We start from the raw sequence: 23,110 nt of genomic DNA, 5'->3' as shown, positions 1-23,110 counted from the left end.
GAAACTATCCTACGTCACCAAACACAAAAGTGTGTTTAGTATTTGACTAGCATCACCAATTTATATGTAAGACTAATTTGGAGATATGAAAATTCATACTGCCAGTTAATTTTCTCATCACAACAAAATTTACTACTTCTTTTTTCAATATTTTATTTATTTATTTTGACAGGCAGTTATCACAAGTAGGCAAAGAGACAGGTAGATAGAGAGGGGGAAGCAGTCTCCCTGCTGAGCAGAGAGCCCAATGCAGGGCTCGATCCCAGGACCCTGAGATCCTGACCTGAGCCGAAAGCAGAGGCTTTTTAGACTGAGCCACCCAGGCGCCCCCAAAATTTACTACTTCTTAAACTAAGCTATCAAACATCACAGAACTGAGCAAATCAAATGAGGATCATTCACAATATGATCGTACTTGCACTCCTAAGGCACAGTGACCAAAGACTGTCTATCTCTACTTTGCTCTTTTGTGTCATCTAAACTTCTTTTTAAAAGTCAAAGGTAGATGTTTCCAAATTTTCTTTCCTTTATAACTAAGCCTTCAATTATAAAAAAAAATAACAAGCCTAAAAAATCAGTAAACATATACTTCCTATCCGTTTACCTGCTCCTAGAAAATCATCACTAATTAAAAAGATACAAACTACCATAATTAGTATTTTAGTCATTTTTATAATAAGGACTTCCAGGATCAGAAATAATGAAAACATTTAATTAACATTTTATTTGAAAATTTATCAGTTTATTAGCTGTTTTCTTTGTGATGATTCAAGGATTATCTGTTTTTATAAAACAGCAGTAATTTTAATAATTATATTAATAATTCCTTTGAGTAGGTTATTTCTTGCATAAAATTTGAGTTTCTATTTCAATAAATAGAAAGTCATGTGACAATCAATATATTTTCTACCATAAAATACATTTTTTTTTCTATGAAGTTCTACCTTCTAACATACTTTCCTCCAGAGCTATGTTTTGCCAGAGGGCTTTTCTATCTCTCTGTTTTTGGTTTCATCTTCAATTCTCTGTTTTCTTCACTCTGGTAATTTTGGCATTCCCTTGATCTCTGTCATCTCCATTGCAAATGTTCTCTCCCATAACTCTATATAGATATTCTGGTTTTCTTGACAGCGTGAATACTTCAATAAAATAGGTGGCATTAAAGATATTTAATATGCTCATAAGAAACAAACAACTTAAAAACACAGGCACAAAGGGGCTACTGACCAATACTCTCAATTATCTGAATATTACAGCACAACTGACAACATAGCAAACAATATCTGAGCTACCTTGGCAATTAAGAAAAAAGCCTTTCTAGAAGCCATAGGTCAGCGCTCAATGCTAAGACTTGTTAGGTGATTCTGTAGCTAAACACTTCAACACACATCCCACTGATCTGTTTCCTCAGGTAAAACACCATATCTGAACAGCAAGTTTATCTGTTTTGCTACTGGTAAAAAATGTAATCTATACTAACCTATTCAAAGCAAGATCCACACAAATTTTTGAAGTGCTATATCCTTTTTAAAAATCCTGATGTTTTGAGGAAGTGCTATCTATTCCATTTTAATGTAATCAGTATTAGTCAACATGGACACTTTACCAGCTTGACATTTTTTTTTCTTTTGATAATTTTTTCTGCATGAGTTTATAGTGTTTTATAATTCACACACAAATTCAAATATTTATGAACTAGTATTAGGGTGATATTTTACTCCGAAAAATGTTTAAGCCAACAATGAACATCATAGGTTTCCTATTTCCATTAAAGAGGTAAATACAAATTTCAGCGAGAAATACATTTCACTCACACAGACACACACACACACACATTGATGCTATGAAATTACTGTCACTAGTTGGTTTTTTATCCAAGAATGGTAATGAGATGTGATGACCTACCTTCTTTAGCCAAGTCCTCTTTGTAATAACAACCTTCATTTATTTAACAGTTAACCAACATGTGGAGCACTGTCTCTGTTTATTCAAGGGTTTTTTTTTCCTTTGCAGATCTAACTGGCCCATACAAGAACAGAATCCATAATCAGGCTCTTGCTGATCCCATGCCCTACTCAACTGAGATAGGCAGTACAAACAATTCAAGTATTGTTACTGGACAAGATAATCGACAATGTGGTTAATTGAAAATTAATAGTAGGACTCTACTTAGTGCCAAGTGTAGTCATTTGAAGTAGTCACCTTCAATAGCCCAAGAAAGAAAGTCGATTCTCAATTATCGAATAGTAAGGATCACCTGAGCAAACAGTACTTTCAACTTCCTATTGACTTAAATTGAATGAGAAAATTACTCTTTTGATAACATTTTATTTTCTCTAGCATTTATCATTTAGATATAATCAAACAAGAAATGTCTTAAAACCAAAATATTTACCAGATTCTTAATATGAAGTAAAGAAAGGTACACTTCAAGTTTATACAAAGAGAAAGCCACACAGTATATTTCTTGAGAACCTACTATGCACCAGGCATTATGCTGGACCTGGAGTACACAAAGGTGGGTACAACTTGGTTCTTGCCCTTAAGGAGAATGTCTTTCAGCTTTGCTTGCTGATTCTCTACTCTCTCTGCCCCAGAAAAACACTACCTATTCAAACTTAAATCCATGTGTAGATGCCTTCTTGGTTGGCCCGGCCTCTGTTGCTCTGTGGCACAAAGATCAGCATTTTCCACATTCATTCCCTCATCAGCAATTATCAGGTACCAACCTACCAAGTGCCACGAATGACAGTTGATGCTGAGACTCTAGAGATGAACAGATAAAACCTATCCCTTGGGAAAATCACAGTGCAACTTTGAACAAGTTAATTTACCTAAACCTACTGCATAAAGCAGAGCTCCCTTGGAAACACCAGCTTCAGCATCTTTACATCACTAGCCCCTGGCATACTACAGAAACTAAAGACATTCGTTCAACACCAGATAAAAAATCTCTGGATGGGAGACCATGTTTTGACCACAATATGTCACTGTGACACAATGGGCCTCACTTCGTGTCAAACAATGAGGTGGCTGTCAGCCCCATGTAATCTCAAGGTCTACTGGTATATGAGCAAATATTCTTATTTCAAGTGAGAGAGATAAACATATTTAACAACCTCAGCATATGCTTTAAACAATTTTAAACCCATCTAAGCTATGATGAGTTCAACAACTAGGCCTATGCTGAAATCACATCTTGAAATATTATTGTAGCCATTATTGTGGAATTTACTTTCTGATTTTGATATTTGAGTTCTTTTCTTGTCTCTCTTTACCCCTAGATGTATAATTTGGGTCTGCTGTATTCTTTCAAACTAAGAATTGGCAGGGTGGTTGCTGTTACTTAGGATAAGTGTATAATCTCTTTGACTTTCTCTTGTTGGGCAAACTGCCCAGTGAGTATCAATTTTTTTTTTAGAGCTACAAATATGGTTTTAATAGATTCGCAGATTTCAAATTATTAGAATTCAGAGCACGTATCTCCCAGGGTGAGCAGATAATTCACAACAATCCTGTAGATGCAAAGGAGATGACAATGGATCAATCTGTATGTGAATAAGTTGACAGAGTGGTTTACTGCTCCTCCTATCTCTGCAGCCCACTCCCACCTCCCAACACACACACTTTTCATATGAAGAAAAATGCCTCAGTCTATGGGAGTTCAAATTAGTCATAATATCCACTTTAGGGACTGAGGAAGACTTACTGTAAATCAGCCACTCAGAAACCACATTTGACATATTTTGGTTAGAATGTAACTATAAGTTGTATAATATGGTACCTATTGATTAGAGCTTGGGATTATAATGGAAAGCAATTGTCATACATTGAAAGTGACCAACCACAAGAGAGAAAATTGTTCTTGAAGAGCCCACAAAGGGAATCATTTTCCTTATAATCTAAAACTCTTTATCCTCTAGATGGTATCTTCTATCACTCCCTTAAGGCTTTATTTTGCCCAAAAGGTGCTAAGATATCTTAACCTCAAATCACCTAACTGTTCAACTCCCTGAGACCAAGAGAAAGTTCTGCAGAGTAAACTGAATGCTTTGTTGAAACAGCACTGTCCATTCTGAACTGGAGCAAAAGAACAAATGAGAAAAATGTCTCACTGGCTAACAATTCCCAAATGGTTGAGGATATTATAATAGTTATAAATTCTTATTAGAATCTGCCTGAGGTTTTTTTTTTTCCTGTCCCTTTTACCTTCATAAAATATAATAATTTATTGAGGGAATTAGTGTAGGTCAGATACCGTGCAATGCACTTCATTTGCAAAGTGTCCCTTTCGTCTACCTGTACAAATAGAGAACTTGCTCTTCTTGATCACCCTTAAAGCATCATTTCTATAAGCAGTATGTATTTCTTTAAAAACAGGAATACCCAGGGAGGAAGGAAATCATGCCACAGAGAAAGAATGAAGATCAGTTCACCCACTTATAAGAAGCGAAAGGTGCTGCAGACTTGAACTACAGCTTGAGCTGATGTTAGGAAACTTTGATGTTTCATACTCTCTGCATGAGTCATGATAGTAGTTAACCTTATAATTTTGGGACCATGATTCCAATAAAAATATAAAACTACAACAAAAGAACACATTTAATAATTGTGTGACTTAAATGCTTTTGTTAAAAGTTGGTTTTTGAAACACATTCTTCTGTCATGTAAATGCTGAAGACATACATAATGTTGCAATCCCACTGGGGACCATTTTTTTAGTTTTTCCTTACACTCTTCCCTAAATCTTCACTAATCTATCAGATGTCATGGGGTTTTTGTTTGTTTGTTTAAAATTTTATTTATTTATTCGACAGAGAGATCACAAGTAGGCAGAGAGGCAGGCAGAGAGCAGAGAGCCCGATGCAGGGCTCCATCCCAGGACCCTGGGATCATGACCTGAGCCAAAGGCAAAGGCTTAACCCACTGAGCCACCTAGGTGCCCCCAGATGTCATGGTTTAATAGAAGCATGAACTATACCTATTGGGGTTCCTAGGTCCTTTGGAAAAATGCAGTGAGGATTTGGACATTTGCTTTTGAAGATCTGAAGGAGCCAAATCACCCTGTGGCAGAATTCTGCTAAATAAATATTTTCTAGAAGAATATTCACAGTGGCTTAATGGTTAACACCTTCTCCCATTCCAAAATCAAGGATATATCTCAATATAACAGAGATAATGTCTGTAAATGTCTTGTACTTCGATATGGACAAAGTCGTGGACTTGTGTTCATGCAAGGGTAATGCATTCTAGATTGCTTCAGTCTGACCAATTTTCCATGCGGTATGCTAAAATTAAGGAAAATGCCTACAGTCCTTTCAAATAACAAAGTTAAGGTAAAGGCACACCTGACAGAACTCATGTGAGAAGCCCACTACAACCAATGAGGGATTCAGGAGGGAACTACTCCAAAACACTCTAGGCTTTTAGATCCATATGAAAAACAACGTATCAGTCCCTGTGGTGGACTCCATCTCTGCATTACCAAAAGCTCTCCTTGTCTCACCTCTTCTTCCAGCCACATCACACCAACTTCCCCCATTTATAGCTCAATAGCATCTGACTGAGTATGCCTCCTGCTTTCTGACAACATGGAAGAAGATGCACAGGCACAAATTAGAAGTGTAGGGAGTTCAGGCTCAACAGACCACAAAGGTCAACCAAGGATGAGCCAATGGGTAAACACATCCCTTTTGTTTTGTGGGGAGACGTATTCATGAGGGGCCTCCAAAGGCCCCAGTAAGAATGAGCACCCATTAGGAGTAGTACCGATCACTTTAATAAGTCACCTTTCCATCGGCTTCCCATGGTCCTTCATTCTTACTCTGGAATCTACCCGAACAAAGCACCTCCATGTCAGTCAGTATCTCCTGATCTGTTTGCAGGAGGACCTAGGTTGAGTCAGCTCTTCAAAAGATCCTAAGGTGTATAAAAGAAATATCTGAAAGGACCAAAAAATAGGAAGAGATAAGATAGTAACATAATTCACAGTAAAGAAGAAAAGATAAGTGATAAAAAGAGACCAACTAGAAAAGCCCTTAGAAGATCTAGAAGGCTTCTAGATCTTCCCATCTAGAAGAAGAGGCAGCCCATGGAGGAGCCATACTCAGAAAAACTCTGATGGGTACAACTTACAACCCTCTCCTTTTACTACTAGGGCTTCTATTTGCCAGAGAGCCAGACTATACACCCCAGAGCTCTTTATGTGCTCTGATCATCTGCATCATGAACCAGAAATAGGACATGCAGTCTCAAATTGTCTTCTCAAAAATATGAAACCTACTTCCTATCAGATCTGAGAAGCAGGCTCTCCTAAGTGAGTGGAGAAGAGCAGTCAGCTCACTGTTAGTCACCTCTTCAACCCAGAAAGCTTCCTGTCCCACCATATGCTTGGCTCCAGTCCGCAGATCCCTGATTTCAATACCGGTTTGACAAGTAGTGTCCTGCAAGGCTTCCCAGAAAACAGACCCAAACTCCATCAAATACATCTGCATAGTAGAAGAGTGATTGAAAATCCAAGTTGCATAATCCAGAACTGAGCCAAGTGTAACAGTGAAAAAGTATCCTTACATGTATTGTGAGGTTGTCTTACGCCACAGTTTCTCTCATTAAGGACATTCTGAACAAATCATTCATAGATGATTGGTCTGAAATCTTTTAGTGGTTACTGATTCACAAAACCACAGAAATAATACATACTCTGCTAACAGCCAGGGATGTTGCTATGACATCACAGATAATCACGTTTGAAACAGAGATAGCTGTGGCACTCCTGTGAAGATGAGACAAAAATCTTTAAAATAATATATCCAAATAACTAACTTGTCAATTCGGAAGTGTTTAACATCAACACAGACCAGTAAAGAAGGAAAAAACTGCTGATTGTTCAGGGCAAAATGAAATCACAATGAAGATTTCATTATTCACAATCATAACTGTCCTGTGTATAATCCTAAAACAACACTGTTGTAATAAATCCATTCTCTAGATGCGATTAGGTAGTAACAACAATTATCAGTCATCAAGTTGCATTCATAAAGTAAATCAAGAGGGAATTACCTTTGGAATTTGTTTTTCTGCAAGTCCTTAGGTATTACTACTAAATTCTGTTAAAGAATAAAAGAATGCAATGAAGTAGTTAAGCAACCTGAGAGCAAAATCAATAAAATACACACCTTTGATTCAACTTCCCAAAACCAACGGTTTCATTTGGGGACATAAAGAAACCAACTTGATGGAGTAAGGGGACGGGTATGAGGAAAGCAGGCAGAGTAAGGAGGACAAAAAACGCCAGCAAAAGTCCTGAATCAAGTCAAGTACTCACTACTGACACTAACAATTTTCTTTTGCACTAGGATTCTGTTTATTTTTTAAGCATTTCTGTTTTCTGCTCCCTGGCTAACAGGAGTGCTTTCTCTTTCACATGGAAGATAATGAATGTTCTTTGCACGTGTTACACATGGACTTACAGGACTAGGAGTTATAAGCAAAATTCCTCTGCACATCAAAGATTAAAAAAAAAATAAAAACCTTTGTTTATTCAAGAAATTCCTAATAGCTTCATTTATAAGTAAAACTTTCTCTTTATTTGAGACCCATTGGCATAGGAGCATATAGCTTGAGGCAGGTAACTCTTATAATGAACTCTGCTCAGTTTTGAGAAAAATAGTATCTGAAGGCAGTTTTTTTCTTCTGGGGTCAGTAGATGAACAGTTCAAAAAGAATAAAGTATCCCAGGGAACAGCATACAACCGGAGCGGGGGGTGGGAGGGGAGGTAGGAACATTCTTGCTAATTAAAATTTCCAGTTCTGATGGCCCTCTATATACACAAATCCCAGTCAAGAAAGGCCTGCAGGATCAGGCCTGTACCAAGAAAAAGTATACCATCATCACATTAATTGTATTATTACTTCATAATGCTAACCAGCCAGGTTTATATAGAAGAGATTAAATAACAAGATAATCTTATAAACAATGCTCATTTCATCAGTGTACCAAATAAGTTTGATTTATATCAGTAACTGTTCTTCTAATTAATTTATGCATCCACATGCTTTAATTTACACAGACACCTACACTGGGGTAAGGATAGCTATTTTTTTAATATTTTGAACTTTTTTTTTTTTTTATAAAGATTTTATTTATTTATTTGACAGAGAGAAATCACAAATACACTGAGAGGCAGGCAGAGAGAGAAGGAAGCAGGCTCCCTGCTGAGCAGAGAGCCCGATGCGGGACTCGATCCCAGGACCCTGAGATCATGACCTGAGCCGAAGGCAGCAGCTTAACCCACTGGCCACCCAGGTGCCCCAATATTTTGAACTTTAAGATGGGTTTATGTTTAGACTTCCCAACACTCACACTTCAAAAACGAAGTGACTGTTAATATACCCTGCATTAAGACTGAAACATCAAGAAAGAAATCATACTAAATGCCTATCTCCCCCTACCAACATTTATATATTTAATTTTAGTTAGTCTAGCTTTACTCAAATCCAAAGCCAGATCTGTCTATTCCAAAGTTGTGAACTTACCTTTTTTATTTTTAAACCAGTATTTCCCTCAAAGCCTTTTGGATACATAACTTCATCTTGTTATATAGCATCAATCTTAAGCTCCTATATTTGTTTTCATGCAGTTAACTAGTGATTCAAGGGGGTAAAAAGGCTGTTAGTTTAAAAAAAAAATCATTTCTACTAATATCAGGGTCTTGGATAAATTTTTATAAGTACACTCCAGGATGCTGGTTTACAATAGCAAGTACCACCAGTCAACAAAGAGATATTAGAAAATTCCAGAAAGAGAGGAAAATTCAACCAGAAAGATAAAAACAATATGCCTGAATCCAGGCCCGCTTACAATAAGCTATCAGTGACATCATGGTAATGCCAGCACTCTTTGAAAGCACCTAAAAATAACAATGTAAAAGGATTATCTTGGTGTCAGGATTATTCTAGTTTAGTTATTTTAACCATCCATGGATACTTTCATTGTGGGGATGAGGATGTCTATTTACTTATTTAATTGGGCAAGCAAAAAGGTTTTTACTTGTCTTTGATATAAAACTTGTATTTATGTATTTGATCAATGTTTATTTGTAGGAAGTTAATATAATAACAGATGTCAGCTACATTATCTGTTTTTGATTATAAACTCCTAGAGGGCAGAAACAGTGTCTATTCAGCTCACTTTTTATAGGATGCAAACACAGGACCATACTCAAAAAGGCACTTAAAGATGGTTTTTATAAAAACAATGAATTCCAGCGGACTTAGTTTGCCTCTGTGCTCCACAAAACTCCACTGGCAAGTACTAAACATTAAGAAGTAACACTTATATTCTTGGGTAATTCCATTCTTCAGATGTCTGTAAAGGCCATTTCTCTTCTTATTCAGATAGAACTATTTCCACCTTTTAACGTTCAAGAGCTACCTTTTGTCAAACACCTAAATTCTATAATGACCTCACGCTAGAAAATAAAAGAAAAAAATTAAGACCCAAACATCCCATTTCTTAGCATCCAGTTAGCACAGTTCCTGAATCAGGCAGAAGGATCTGCTGTTTTCATGAGGGAATCTGCTAACACTATTATTATGGTATCTGAAAATGTAGACTCCCGGTATTCTTAATACTCAGATTAACTAGAACTAGGGATACAAGGAGTCAAATAATTTTCTGTGATAGGAAAAGAATTTAAACCCTGCTCTGTAATGCTTACAAACTCTAAAGGAATAAAAAATCAGTAAACAGTATCTTCAAGGATCTGACACCTCAGAAATGGAGAATGTTTTAGCTAACTATGTAATGTGGGGTAAGTTTTTTAAAATTCCTATACCTTTTCTGCATTTTCCAAATTTCTGCATTTTCTATATCTGTAAAATGAAAACATTATAGATTATATAAATACAAAGAATTCTCAGGTTTAAATTATCAAATCATACGAAAAAAATACTGAGTCCTAAAGAATCTCACACACAGATTGAGATTCCATTATCTACCTTAATGGAAGATTTCCCCCCACCTTTTTTTTTTCAGATGTAAGAAGGTAGACTATGTGTTTTCAATGTAAACCCTCATTTATGCAATGTTACTATGACTAACTCAAAATATTCAAACAGAATATCATAGCCATTCCTATAAACATAAAAAAATATGGTTTTATATGTAATGATATATATTGCATGTATATACAAAATCCATATACATGTACATGTTCTGACACAAACATACAATTCTCTCTATTCAAGTCAAGAGTTAAAATACTTCCTGTTTTTCCACCTTTATCTTTTCTTCCTCCTTCTACGAAGAAGCTAAGAAGCTGTTATGACTTGGGAACTTACATAAAGTAAAAATAAGCACCTTACTCAACATTTCTTATATTCCTACTGACAGTTCCCAACTTGAACTTATGTTATGCTGGTTATCTGAAATCTAGATAACATTCCTTCATATAGTGGTTTTGAGAGAGAATACAGAATGTAGGTAAATTCTCCGGCCATTCAGCCAAGATTTATTTAACCTGTAATGTACCTAATATACAGAACTCAAGATACAGAATCCATGAATTTAATGATACTTAAGCAGAGAGTAATAGTAACAACAGAAGTAGAAAAATTTTTTAAATTTTGAAAATATGTAGTAAAGGCATCCAGGCCACACACTCTAACAAAATTTTAAAAGGGAGGAAGAAACTTAAGTTCATGAAACTACTTTTTATCTATCAAGTATTTACTAAGACTCTTACAAAAGAAAACTTTAAGCAACTACTGAGTATACGATCATTTTCTTACTTGAAATAAATAAATGCACTACAGAATGCTGTGATTTCTTCTGAAGAAAGAAAGAAAAGCATAAACACTTTGTTCAAAACTCCCTATGTTCACCTTGGATTCCTATTCTTAAGGGAAAAATTTGTAAAACTTTAAAGTGAATATAATTTAAAACAGTTACACTATGTGAAATTTTCAGGAAAAAAAAAATTCTTCTTAATTTTTATCTGCTTAGCCAACAGAAACTAGTAAAATACCTTTCTGTCATAACAATAATGCACTTACTACTTGCTCTGTGCTAGACTCAGTACCTTATGCACACACACAACCCTTCAACCCTTCCAACAATGCCATGCCAAGAAAATAGATCTGAAGAACTCAAATCTTCCTGCTCTTTTTCATCAATTAAAATGAAATCCAAAGATCAAAACACACAGAAGCAATCGCCTAACTACTGGATGCTCTATTAGATGTCAGGAAATTCAAGTACTTTGATTTGAATGTCGTCCTCATGTCAGGGTAAGAAGGAAAACGGTAAGTGGGAACCACAAATTTCTGGCTTTCATCAATAACAATTCCACTCAAAAGTCCAGGGAAAAGGATGATTAAGTGATTATTCTGCATTCCTTTAAAAAGAAAAAAAAAACCTAATTAAGTTCCATTCACATTCCTGAAAAAAAAATCCACCAATGATCAAATTTATGTAACAATGCAACCTAAAATTTGTAAGTTCACAATTTAAGTAACTGTGGATACTGATCTTTTAACTACTAACACAAAAACTAGGACTATGAAGGAAAACAGAACTGCAGTTCACTTTGATGAAAGACGGAATAAGTTGTAAAGAGAAACAAATACAAAAGAATGAAAATTTAAAGAATAATGGAAGGGAAAGAGAAAATAGAGAAGAAAAAAAGGAGATACACAACAAGGAAAAGACAAAGGCAGGAAGGTGCAGAGGAGACTGATGGCACAGAGGGAGGTAAGACGCTTGTAGTAAAATGACTCTTGTCCAAGGTTTGCTGGAGTTGGACCATCACCTCGATGGACAGAGGGATTACCTCTCTGGTGGTTTTTAAAAAATGCTTTGTGTATCTACATGGTCTCGTTTTATTTTTTCAAAATCCTATGTTTATTTTTAAATAGAAGTTCAAGTTGAAAACTTTGCTTAGGTGTAAAGGAATGACTTTTTATTTTAGAAATGTACTTTGGAACGTACACACCATTTCTCAGTTTAGTGCTTAAAAACCTCGGAGATGCCCCGACATTCCAAACCTGACAGACTTTCCTTTGTAAAGAAATTAGGGCTGCCTCTTTCCACAGTACTTGAAAATTAGATCTGAAGTCAGTGTTCACAACTGTGCAAAGCCTTGGAAGTATGTCCATTTGCTTGAGGAAGAATCTATCACCAAAGATAGTTGTCCCTGTTCTCCAGAAAACAATGCAGATGTGCCCAAAGGAGCAAAAGCTCCCAAAGGAACATCTGGAGTTAGTTATCAGAGAAAAACTGTCCTCCTGCCCAGAGCACTTGCACTGAATACTGTATCCAAAGCCTGATCCATAGGACGGTGAGCTGTGCATCAATCCAGTTTGCCTTAGCAGACTAAGAACACCACTTACCCCCCTACCTTGACCCGATGGCTTGCTTCTTTCTTCGCATCCACCTACCCATCCTGTATTCCAACACACACTTGGTCCTCACTCTATCCCTCAATTGCATAAGAATGCTTTTATATAAAAATTCATTAAGTAATGTACCACTTTCAATATATTGATCCTACAAACTGTAACTCTGTGAAGTGGTTCAACACGATGTCATCACCACACAGCAACTTGTTTCATTTACAGTATCTGTTTCACTTCGACTCATGAGCTAATATAATTCAATTTTTTTTAACTGCACACAGGCTGCTAGACACATGTGCCTGGCAAATGGAATCTGAACTTAGCTTAACAGCCTCATTTATTCCTGATGGTTTAAATTATTTCATCACAATTAATGACACCCCCTCAGCTTCCTGTGCAGCGCTGCCAGATGTTCAGAGACCACAAAGCCACTCTCTTCTTTGACGGCTGGTGACAAGTCGTCCTCTGAAGGACGTTCCCTAGGTACATGGGCCGGATGACACCTCCATTGCTTAGCACCTCTCTGCCTCCCAGAGTAACCATGTTGAGGAAAAAGCAGGAAGGCATGAGAAACCAGCAAACACATTAGCAAAGGCAAATGACGTGAAGTGATCTACAGGCAAAGGAACTTGGCTCCTGCCACAGGAGTTCCTAACCTTGTTGTTTTATGAAAGAGCTCTTCACCTCCACCTTCCCGCACCGCCCCCCCACTCCCAGCATCCACTGAGTGCCTAACCTGGCGTCAGTCCTCAGGGAATGCCAAAGGACAATAAAAATATCAACTTTTCCACAGGGATTCTCTTTGGTTTGGGTAATTTTGTTTTGAAGGGTATTGTTTAAACTTACCACCTTCATGGTGATCATCATGTTGTTTTTGAGAGCAAGCACTCTAATGATATATCATTATATTTTTTTTTTTTTTTAAGATTTTATTTATTTGAGGGCACCTGGGTGGCTCAGTGGTTTAAGCCGCTGCCTTCGGCTCGGGTCTTGATCTCAGGGTCCTGGGATCGAGTCCCGAATCAGGCTCTCTGCTCAGCAGGGAGCCTGCTTCCCTCTATCTCTCTCTCTCTCTCCCTGCTTCTCCATCTACCTGTGATATCTCTGTCAAATAAATAAATAAAATCTTCCAAAAAAAAAAAAAAAGATTTTATTTATTTGAGAAAGAGAAAAGGAGTGGGGGAAGGGACAGAGGGAAAAGCAGACTTCCTGCTGAGCAGGGAGCCAATGCAGGGCTCAGTCCTGGGATTGTGACATGAGTCAAAGACAGACACATGACTGAGTCACCCAGGTGCCCCTTATCATTATATCTCCAACTATAATTTTCTGCTATTCAACAGATACTTCCAATTGAAACACACAACATTTTGGGAACTTGTGGCCAACAGTTTTACCCCTTTTTCTTTTTTTAAACTTTATGGAGACATAATATAATGGATATACAGAAAGTTGCTCACATTTCATGTAAATATCTTGATGATTTTGATTTACCTATTTTTCTAGGCTCAGTAAGATTTATTCATTTCAGGGGCTGTTGGCTTTTTTTTCTTTTTGTGCTTGCTAGGTTTTGTTTGTTGTCTTATTTTCTTTTAAAAAACATACTGAAAAATAGACTTCACACTTTTATTATTTTGATTCTAATAATGGAAAAAGCCATTTACTTCTTTTTTAGAAAACCAAAATTTTTATTCAGTATGAAATTCAGAAATGCTAATTATCTTATATTCATCATTTTAAGTTCACAAAAAGATATAAATTCATACAATCACAAGTAGCTAAGAGTAGCTAACAGGGTAGCAGAAACAGTAAACATACTAGCACTGATACAGTAAGAATCCAATACTACAGCTCTAATTTGGAAAACATTTCCATCAACTAGAGAACATGTGGCAGACATTTTATGGATTATTTTTTAAATGTTAAAAAAAAGAAAAAAGCCACGCTGATCTTATTCGGGGAATAAGGGGCCCTTTTCTTTGCCAAAAAGTATAATAGGAAAACTGAAAGGCCACCTGTGTCAGCCCACCCTATAGTATGAACATAAGCTATAAGAGCATTTTGGAAAATATCTTCAAACTGAGATGAGAAAAAAAAAAATCAATATCAATACAGATTCCAAGCAGATGCAAAAGGCTTCTGTGCATGTTAGTGATTATGTGTGTGGCCTACACAGGCTAATTTCAGATGCCTCCAAAACTCAGTGTACTTTCTCTTTTATAAACTATTTGGGATTAAAACTAGGAGCTCATCCATATCAACTTTGACAATGGACACAAATACAGGGTAAGCTAATAAAGCCAAACAAGTTGAATTTTCCCCCTCATAGCAGGCTCTTTTAATCTCAAATGCCTACTGAAATTTACAGACATGCTACACTTATGTATTGACAGTTGTTTATTAAAATTGCTTTCCTAGGAAGTTCTATGAAGCCAACAGTCTAGTCTGTATCAGAACTGAGGTGATCGGAGAGAGTCGAGATGATGGCATACTTGCAGCAAGCAGACAACAATAGGAAACTCTTAGCACTCCCAGAGTTGCATCAAATTTTCCATGGACCGAAACTAAAATGAAATAGTTCAATTACTAAGAGGTAGATAAGTAAAATAAACAACTAATTTCATACAGTGAAGTTGGGAGAGAGTCATATGGACCTCATTCTGTTGTCTCCAAACACTGTATCGGAGGGGAAAAAGGAGCTGAATAAACTTTAAACTCTCATGTAGGGATGTATTGCTTGTGTGTCCCTGGCAGATGTGGAAAGGAGATGAAATGGGCAAGGGAGAATCAAATATCCCATCGCTGCAGGTTTGCTGAGGGAAAGAGTACTGCAAAGATCTCACATCTGGCAATCATTTGTCAATAGCTGGAAAGAGAACGGCAGGAAACTTTCTGGCTCTTGGAGAAGATGAAAAGACAAAAACCATGTGTCACACACACACACACACATTCTGCAATGGTACAATGACTACTACACTTATTCTCCACCCCCTCTTCTCCCCCACCCCCCCAAATTTAATGATCTTCAGATATACTCCACTCCGTGGTCAAAAACATGCAGTCACTTGACTTGTTAAAGCTGCAGTGTATGTACATTTTTCAAATAAACCCCAGGGCTGATGTTAGAAAATCAAAATCAGTCAAGCATAGACCGCCTGGTACTTTGGGCAGGAATCCTTGCGGTTTAGTCAATAAACAGAATCTGAATGAAAGACACCACAGTAACTAGACAGTAACGTTTTGAACAGTTCTTAACCTGAAGGGGGGTTGGGGAAGGTGGGTGTACTAGTGACCATGGACATAAGGCTACTAGTCCACTTAGATGGCTCACTCTACCTGCATTGTGTTTAGTTCAAGGTCATCTGCTGTTTCTCTCTCTCTCTCTCTCTCTCTCTCTCTCTCACACACACACACACACACATACACACACACACAATGAACTTATATTTGAGGAATGTTGAATGTTGTGAATGAATTTGGAGAGAATACAGTTTGTTGTTTTTAAATAATTCTACCCGTTTAATAGGGTGGGAAGGGGAAATCTCAAATTCTTTTTGGTCCATACTGGTGATAATAATATAGAAAATTTGCTGGCTTCATTATGAGTTCATAAAAATGACCAGCTTTGCCCTAGCAGGTTTATTATGCAATAAAAAGTTTTCAAGACAACCCACACAAAATTAATTAACTTCCCCAAAATCATAGGAATTTCAATCTGGTCATGGTGATCGATAGACTTCAATAAGCAGCTTTCAGTTCATCCTTATGCTGCATTTAACTAGCAGCAGCCGCCAAGCTCATCCCTGTGATTCCATAAGTGAATGCTGCAGGTTGTTTAATAACCTGGCAAATTCACAGTAGCTTGTCAAATTATTACAGGAACAGTGTCATCACTAAACAAGCCTGATCACGGTTAATTACAATGCAGACTAGAGAGCAGCCACAATTGTTCATTAATTACAGGAAGCACCTCATTTAAATTTTATGGAAATTTACACTTGCACCCCGGTATGTCTGGGAAAAAAAAAGTGATCCTTCACGCATTCACAGAAGAAAGGAGTCTGTGGTTTATGAAACATCACAGTAAATTGTGTCTAATCTGATACTGAAATATTGGTTCATTATTTACTCTAATTTTCTAAGCACTTTAGTGGTGAAAAATATCAAGTCAACCCCACATCTTGAATTCCCAACCAAGAAAAGAACTGTGTTGGGCTAACTGTAAAAACGCAATATAGGATAAGGCACAGTTAGACTTAAAAAGTAACTTTTCTCTGATTGAAAATATAATATTTAATAGGAATTAGGGGAAGTCTAAACTAGAATAACTATTTCCTAGAAAATAATTATTTAAGAGCACAAGTTTTTGCTAATATACATCAGTTAACTTCCCAAGCTGTAAGAAAGTACAGTTTCATACCCACTTCAAGAACCAATGAGGAGGGGCACCTGGGTGGCTCAGTAAATTAAGCCTCTGACTTCGGCTCAGGTCATGATCTCAGGGTCCTGAGATGGAGCACCACATCGGGTTCCCCCATTCTCTCTCTGCCAGCCTCTCTGCATACTTGTGATCTCTCTCTCTCTCTCTCTCTCAAATAAATAAATAAAATCTTAAAAAAAATGAAGAAAATCAAAATTAGACAGTGAATCAAAGTCTTGATTTCCAGCTACTTTTCTAAATCAAGCATATTAACACAATAAGCCCGAAGACACCCTTGCAAAGTCAAGTAAGACACGGACCTCAGGATAACAGTCATTCAAAACCAAAGATATGTTCATGAAAGAGTGTCAAGGATCTTGAAATTATTAAGCAATAAAGTTGCTGAGCCATCTGAAATTTTAGGGATAGAAAAAAAGAGTGAAAAGGAAAGAGGTAAGAATAGAAAGGGACTCCACCAGTCAAGAGAAATTATGTCAGCTAAAATAGAAAAGTTAAATCAGATATGGGCACTGTGTGTCTAAATGAAAATCCTTCATAGGAAAGGATATAAACAAACTATCGCTCCTAAATCACGGTGTACAAGAGGTAATTCTCAGAATCAAGAGGCCCAAACAGCAAATCCTCTAGTGGTTATAATGCCTGGCCCTGAGGGACAGCCTGAGATCCAAGCAGGGAAAACAGAGGTCTCTGGCAAGTCCTATGGTGAATTCCCTGAAATTCAGAATTAAGACTAAAAACTAAGAAATGCCTCATTTCTTAGGGGGAGAGGGGAAAAAGACTAGAATACATGCCCCATAGCAAGAATGAAAGGACCCTAGAAGCAAAAAACTACTCCTGAAGTTGTTAGCTGGTGAAGAACCTATTAAGTGTCAGGGTTTTTTTTATGTCTGACATAATGTGGATATGTACCAGATATCATTAAAATGTATGGAAGTTATATTTAGAAAGGAAAAGGAAAACAAGAAGGAAATGTTCAAATGAGTCCCAGTTAATGCACCAATTCACCACACTTGACTCTTTGAACACATTCAACCTTTCCACTCAGTCTGCCAAAATGGTGTTGCAAGCGGAGGAGTCCAATAAAATGAGAGTCATTTCTTTGCCCAGGGGCTTGGTCTTCTTCACAAGGACCGTGATGAATTGTCAACTCTACAAATGTTTTAACTACCTACAACCAGGGTTTCATGTAAACTAGTAAACATCATCTTCTCTCTTGGTATGTTAAAATAATATTCTCCATTGGTCTCTTTCAGTTTTATTTCACACAGTCACATCTGCAAAACCCATTGCTTTTCGCTTCATAACTCAAGGTTCCCAAACAGATTATCCAACAACCACCATGACAGACCATTCCAGGTGATGTGTTTGAAGAACATCACTTGTCCTACCCAGAGAGGTCAAGGATCAGACCACTCTCCATGAAAAGTCTTCCATCACTCTGCATTTATGTGTCACGCACAAGCTGTTCACTTTCGAAAACTGGGAAATACATGATCATGTCTCATATGTGTCACACCTGCTTTTCTGTTGTACTGTAGCCATGCACCACCCAGACAGGACCAGCTTGTGGTACAGCTCAGATGGTCTTCCCTAGGCCAAGAGCAGGTGTGCAGGAGACAGTGCACTCTTCAGTACCATAAAAACGGAAACCTCCTCCTACCACCACTTCCACCTTCACTCCAACTGCGAAGAAGTCAATTTTTAAAACTATTTTCCTTTCTCATGCAAGGTGTCTAAATCAGCAAAAATGCTTTAAAACCAAGCTCACCATGCTCATCCAGTAAGTCTGAAAATTTAGAAAATGATGCCAAATGCAGGTCCTGAAAAAAATATAGCACGTGTTTGCTCATGCTAGGGATGCCATCCATGTGACAACTTCATCCAGTATTTTTGCATTAGTAGCACACACATTTCTTAAATACTACATGGCACACAGAGTAAAGGTAGGTCTTTGAGCTACGTGTCATACTTATATTCTTATCTATGAAATACCGAATTACTTCTAATATCCCAAGACCACGTAACATGAGCTGAATTCCAAATAAATACTTTCACTTGACTAAAGAACTTAATATTGTATCCCAGGACATATCTCTCCATACATGAAAAGGGAAGATAGTTACCATTAAATCATACTTTTCTAGTACAGTGCCCAAAGGCTTCTGTTCTGCTGAGCTGTGAGACCATCATGCAACCAAGCACATGATAACAATGCTTTTAAAAGATAAGAGCTAGTCTTTACTGAGGGTCTCTTATGTGCCAGGCCCTATGCTACCAGCTAGGTAGATGTTACAACATTCAGTCCTCATAATCACCTTCGGTGGCAAGTCCCCATTTTACAGATGGGAAAGCTAAAGCCCAGTGTGGCTGAGTGACTCTGCCAAGTGTCTCACAGTAACTTTTGTAAAGCAAGGCAGCCAGCCTTCAGAAAACATGTTCTCACCTACCACAGTATATACCATTTCTTGGATGAATAAATGAGCTATTTCCAGTTACAGACAATTTAGCCTAAAAAGGACTTTTTGTGGCACACATGCCACCCTGGTTCTTCCTTTAAACCTATCTCTACAACTGTCCATCTCCTGATGACACTGATGTATCCATGTCAGACATTCAGGAACCACTGTTTTTGCCACACCACCCCCAACTAATAAAGCAGTAAGACTCCAACCTGGACTTCCAGCCTCTGGTCTGGCTCCTCCAGGTTTGGGCAGAAGTCTGCACCCAGCACTCTGCCAGCACATGCCACTGGAACCTGGGGGAATATGGCCAAGTTAGATGCTGGGTGTGGAGGCTGCTAAGAATTGCACACAAACACATCTGTCCTAGACAGAAGCAGGGACATTCCAACTGCAGATATGCAACAGGCCAGCATGGCTTCATTGGTTTTTGACACTTACTATGTCAAATATGTTACAAATAGCATGTAACCAAGTCTATTAACTACCAGAAGGCAAATTCTAAGAAAAGATCCACAAAATTTTTATTCCCCCTTGTATCCACAGCATGTAGCACAAAGCAAGCATTTACTAAATATCTCGGGACGGAAGGAGGAAAGAAAGTTAAAGTACAGAGGAAAAGGAACATAGAATCTCTGCTTGACATTGGTGACATTTTCTCCCTTTTCTAATTTTCTTACAGGAGGATGAAGAACATATTTTCTAATGTCTAAAGTTCCTTTCCACTGTAAAATACCTGTTCAAATTTATTTTTCCTATTCATGGTATAAGTTAGCACAGACAGACTTTATCAATATTTATTATTTACTATCTCTAAATTTTAACAGGCTTATTTTATGTCTGTTCCAATAATAAAAATGCTAACAAAACAGCTATAAATTTAGAATGTTTCTCTATATCTAAAATTCTATACTGAAAGCCACTAAGATTCCCTTTCAAATCTATATTAACTTAGTCTATCTCATCCCAAAATACTACCTCCTGTTACCTGTTTATTTCAATTTAGATTTTTCTGAGATAAAGACAAAAGGATTTAGATTCCATCTAAACCTGTTTTCTGCCTTTTAAAAAAGTTCTCTGAATCACTACTCAAAATTTGCAAACACACGCTATCTTCATTAATCATACAACTATCTTTTTTCATAATCTCATTCCATCAATCAGCTTCGTCCCACCTGTCTTCTTTCCCTATCAAGGCCCACCTTTGCTGTTTTGTTCTGGGCTTTAACCCCACTTACCATCATCTGTGCCAGTCAATTTTCTTTGTTCAGAGATCAGTTTTCAGCCAAGTGTGCTGCCTTAGAAGTCATTTTACTCTTTCTTTGAACCCACAAATTCACCTCTCTAAATTTAAACAATTTTCAATAAAGTCCACTTTGCAAGTTTACCAGTGAATATTACTAATATTTTTTAAAAGCACTCAATTTTTTGGACATTTTGGGGACCAATTCTCCTATTCTTTTTAAGTCTCACATTCTTTCTTCTTACCCACCTACATCCATAAAGTAACATGGACAGATTATCATCTGTCTTGAACTTAACTGCTCTTCATCCACATATCTCACAGTGGGGCCCAAGAGGGGAAGCGAGAGAGGTCATGTTTACTGAGTACTTGTGATGTGCCAGTCACCATGTGGGCACCTTACACATGGACTGACCCGGTTTTTTCCCTTGCAACCATCTTACAGGATATGAGAATCTCCCTTTTACAAATGGGAGGGAAAAAATAAAAAGAAGGAAAAACAACAACAACAACCCTGAAGCTTCCAGTAGGTAAATAACTAGCTCAGAGTTCCATGCTAGAAAGTTGCAATAACCAAACTTAAGAAATGAGAAGACTGAGAAGATATTCAAAGAAGTTGATGAAAAACATGCAAAAGTTGTACTTAGCGGCTTCCACTCTAAAGGCATGTGTTGCTATTTCAAATGAAAGAAATTACAAAAAAGACAGAGGAGGTGGAGAAAGTGTGTTATCAAGAACTACCACTTGCTCTGTGGCCTAGGGCAACATAGGCATCATGAAATTATCCTCAAACTTGAGGCATGAGAGAGAAATGGGGCACGAAGATGAGCAGGGACGCAGTGCATGTGTGTTGTGGCACACACAGACCCAGGCTGCTGCCTGACGCCACCCCTCAGCTGACATATGGAGGGGCACTAATGAGTTCTGCAACAGTAATTCTCCCTACGGTGCAATAGAAGAACTGGGGAAAAAATTAATCTTTGAATATTCCATATCAAAACAAACCCCCCCCCACAGCTTCTTATAAAACCTCAATAAATGTAGCTACTTAACTGATGAAAGCACATTCTGTGAGTCAGTATATATACATTGCAAATCAAGTGTAAGTAATACTCTATTTTATGTACACAAAACAAATTCCCGCTTACCTTAACATTATTAGATCGGGTCACCAATACTAGGTTTCTAGTTCCTCTACATCACTCCCCACCCCACAAAATGCATGTTATAAACACTCTTGAGAGAAAAGGGGAAAGTTAAACAACGACAATTACATTCGATTACAACCTCAGACACTTAGAAATACACAGTTTCTGAGAGAAAACAAAAAGGTCTGTGAATAAGTTGAAAGGAAACAGTGCCAGGCTACTAAAATGTTACAGTTATCCAAATCATAAAAAGAACTACACTAGAGATGTGAGTTAGCACTCTCAAACTTAGAATCCTAGGGTTTCTTAGCAGAAAAAAATCCATCAGAATCCAGGTAAATGGGCCTCGGCATTTTAAAGATGAGGAAATTAAGACTAAAAACAAAACTGCCCAGTTGTACTACTGGGTTCACTGTCTAACGATGTCCTCTCCCATCCTGCCCACTATATTTCGTGGCAGTATTAGATAAAGAAAAAAAATTTAAGGGGAAAGCAAGCTCTGTTTCCTAATTCATCAAAATGTACCAAGGAAAAAACAAAGGATATAAAAGTTGATAACCTCATTAGTTATAATTCTGCACACCTAGACCATTAGGCCTTTTGATTTAGAAGCCTCAGTAGTGAGACAGCTAGCTAGAAACAATCAAAAACATGACTGACAGATACAGCGGACATAAATTGTCTAGCCCCTTATTATCACTCCAGTGTAATTTCAGATAATAAAATACGGTATGTACCTCACCACCGTTTTCTCTGGAATATAAAATTTAAATTGGTTTGGGGAACTCCAATTTCATTTGCTTTCCTTCATGCCAGTGTTAAGTGCCTTTTTTGACGCCATACTTTAAAATAAAGTTCTCTACAATGATTTTCACAAAATGTTTCAGTGATTTTTTTTTTTTAAATCTCTGAGTAGCTATAAGACTAGGGGACTTTTATTTTTTGTTCTTTTTGCATCTTACTATATTTTGCTTTGAAATAAAAACATTTAAGTTAAAAACAATAAAAAATACTAAACCGACTAGCTACTATTTCTGAAAGTATGCCACAGGTTTAATTATGGGATAGTAATTGTCTAGTACTCAGCTAAATTTCATTTTGCTATTGCTGTAACAGGAAGCAGGAGGCTTTGAAAGGAACCCTCTAGAATCCCCAGGGAACGCAGAAGCTGAGTGCATATCTACTCTCCAGGACATACCTCAAAGGAATCATGGTGTGTGAGAGAGCTATTTACAACTTACTTTGTGTATAATCAGCAGAAACAAAAGATATGACAACAAGCATAAAGGCCTCCCTCTCTCTCCCCCTTTCTCCCCTCTCAGGGGAATTCAGCAAGGGAGGGCCAGTGGGCATTCACTTCAGTGTCAAAAGGGCTTCCAGAAAACACATTTTCTGTGGGGCAGGGAGGAAATATGGCAGGCTTCCT

General features: G+C 37.4%; 1 protein-coding gene across 4 annotated transcripts in view; it reads right to left on the bottom strand.

Moving 5' to 3' along the window:
* The window catches only part of BNC2 (basonuclin zinc finger protein 2), a 431,315-nt gene that overhangs the window by 239,609 nt on the left and 168,596 nt on the right, over positions 1 to 23,110 (bottom strand). For 2 of the 4 annotated variants that reach the window (XM_059411598.1, XM_059411599.1), the window contains exon 3: positions 19,506 to 19,589. The exons of the other annotated variants lie outside the window; for them this stretch is intronic. In XM_059411598.1, coding sequence (XP_059267581.1) covers positions 19,506 to 19,589 — 84 coding nt within the window. The remainder of the gene's footprint in view (positions 1 to 19,505; positions 19,590 to 23,110) is intronic. 4 annotated transcript variants of the gene reach the window in all.

This window comes from Mustela nigripes, chromosome 9 (genome assembly GCF_022355385.1).
Source record: "Mustela nigripes isolate SB6536 chromosome 9, MUSNIG.SB6536, whole genome shotgun sequence".
NCBI lineage: Eukaryota > Metazoa > Chordata > Mammalia > Carnivora > Mustelidae > Mustela > Mustela nigripes.
This window is presented reverse-complemented; position numbering and strand designations above follow the sequence as displayed.